Consider the following 2,050-nt stretch of genomic DNA (forward strand, 5'->3'; position numbering starts at 1 on the left):
TGCTGACTGTCACATATATGTTGACTGGCCAAACGAACAACAAAGTCTCCTTCGACCTCCCCTAAAGTTGCTCTGGTGAGTTTCCTTTTATGTATTCATCCATATAAGGCCATCGAAGGCCATCCACTTTCCATGCTCCTTCCTTCTGCCCACCACCATGCCCCCGCCCAATAGACAGCCACCCCCAGACGCCATTGTCCTCTGAGATTCTTATCCCCACTTCTACTTTCCCCTCGCTTAATAGTGACTCCACTGCGTGCTCACTTAGCGCAGTACGTCGCAAGGTGCGTGAGTAGTAATTTCTCTCGCATTAGCACTGTAGTTGACTACTCATATGCACGGCAGCCGCAGCACCGACTTCCACCTGCCTGCACGGCTATGCGAGGGTCCTGTAATGCAGGAGAACAGTGCAAATACACAAGGTCCATTGATGCTGTCCTACCTAAAGCGTGCCTCAGACTCAGGCTCTTTTTGTCACTCGCAGACATCCGCATATGGTACGTGACATGCATATATGCGCTCGATTGCTTATAACTGACATGCATAGGCCCTCGTAAGACATTTCCGCTCACTCAGCAAGCTAAACCCTTCTACCCTGTGGTTTCACTCGCATACTAACGCCATTCTTAGTAGCTGTATATGGCCCACTCTCTCGTGCTCCGGGACCCACACAAAGCCCTCGCAGTAGGCATAGCAGTCTGCAGGTAGTTTCGTACATGAGAACTTATGCACACGACTCATTCAGGGTTCGCTTTATGCACGCTGTGCACCAACTGTGTAGCCGTTGCGCCGGGAGCCGCTTGTTGGCTGATATCATGTTTGCATGCGACGCGACTCGGAGGGCATTATCGTCTCGATACTGCCATTTTATGCAACCTATACTTTGTATTCTATAAACCTCTATGAATATATTTCTCGCCGCTCCTAATTTCAATGTGCAAATCAGTCCCGAATATTTTTGAATATCCAACGAATTGTTGAGAGCGCTCAGGCAAGTGCTGCCAGCCTGGCGCTCCCTGGTAATGCATTACCAACCTTACCCGAATGGTAAAGGTCCCCAGACTGGTAAGCTTTAGTTATCATACAGGTGAGATATCTACCTTGGCAAGCCTATTCTCATAATGATTACCTTTATAAGCGAGATTAGCTTTGCCAGGGCTGTTCAGGCTAGGTAAGCTGCTGATTTTTTTGCTGATGATGCGAGTTCGAGATTTATCATCTATGCCGCCGCCCAGTTCCAGTTTGGCGACGTTGCACTTTAGTTCGCGCTCGTGCATGCGCGTACACGTACGCTCATGTCTGTGCATCTGCGTGCATTTTTGGGCACTCTCAGGCAATATGTTGCATGGGTGCTCACCTCTCAAATGAAAACGAGTTTTTGCATGTTTCTAGTTTACAACATGCTGATTTTTGTCCATGCCCAACCTTCATACAGCTGTGTAAATTTCATCTGTCACATGCCATACAGTTATCCACTGCTCCTTGATACACCACCATTCCTTGATACAGTGTGCAGTTCAAAGCTTTCAGGGTGTCTTAAATTAGCAGAAAAATCATGGTATGTGTATCCTTTCTGGAACTCTTGCAGAGTGATGCTAGAACATGAGGGAGCATGTATTTTATGCTGGAGCTGGAAAAGTATGTTGATGTCACATCAAGACATAAAAACGATCTACAGATAAATCATATCCTGCGTCGTACCATTCATTTATGGGTGGGGGTATGGAACCCCAGCCGCCTTCAGAGCCGCCGCCTTCAGCGCCACAAAGTTTGGGGTGCCCAGGCCAGTGACAGGGTCCCAGCCCTCCAGAGCTGGGAAGCCATTCGTGTTGCATCCAGGGTTGCTGCCGGTCGTGATGTCGTTGAACGCATCAGGGGTCGCGTACAGGAATGGGTTGAGGAAGCCGAGCGCGCTCTTGTTAGCAGCGATGAGCGCGTCGTTGATGAGCGAGATCGCTCCGGCGAAGACGGGGGTCGAGATGCTCGTGCCGTTTATTGTCTGAATCGTGCCGTTAACGACGATTGTCACGTTGATTCCGACCGCCGAGAC

At 49.4% G+C, this 2,050-nt stretch overlaps 1 protein-coding gene across 1 annotated transcript; it reads right to left on the reverse strand.

Annotated features, from left to right (window-relative positions):
* Positions 1 to 1,738: 1,738 nt before the first annotated feature.
* Positions 1,739 to 2,023, reverse strand: PHACADRAFT_51421 (uncharacterized protein; the record flags this gene model as incomplete). Its single annotated transcript, XM_007403383.1, has 1 exon — positions 1,739 to 2,023. A coding segment is annotated over one exon (285 nt), but the record flags the coding sequence as incomplete, so codon positions are not given.
* Positions 2,024 to 2,050: the final 27 nt, after the last annotated feature.

This window comes from Phanerochaete carnosa, assembly GCF_000300595.1.
Source record: "Phanerochaete carnosa HHB-10118-sp unplaced genomic scaffold PHACAscaffold_1098, whole genome shotgun sequence".
NCBI classification, from domain to species: domain Eukaryota; kingdom Fungi; phylum Basidiomycota; class Agaricomycetes; order Polyporales; family Phanerochaetaceae; genus Phanerochaete; species Phanerochaete carnosa.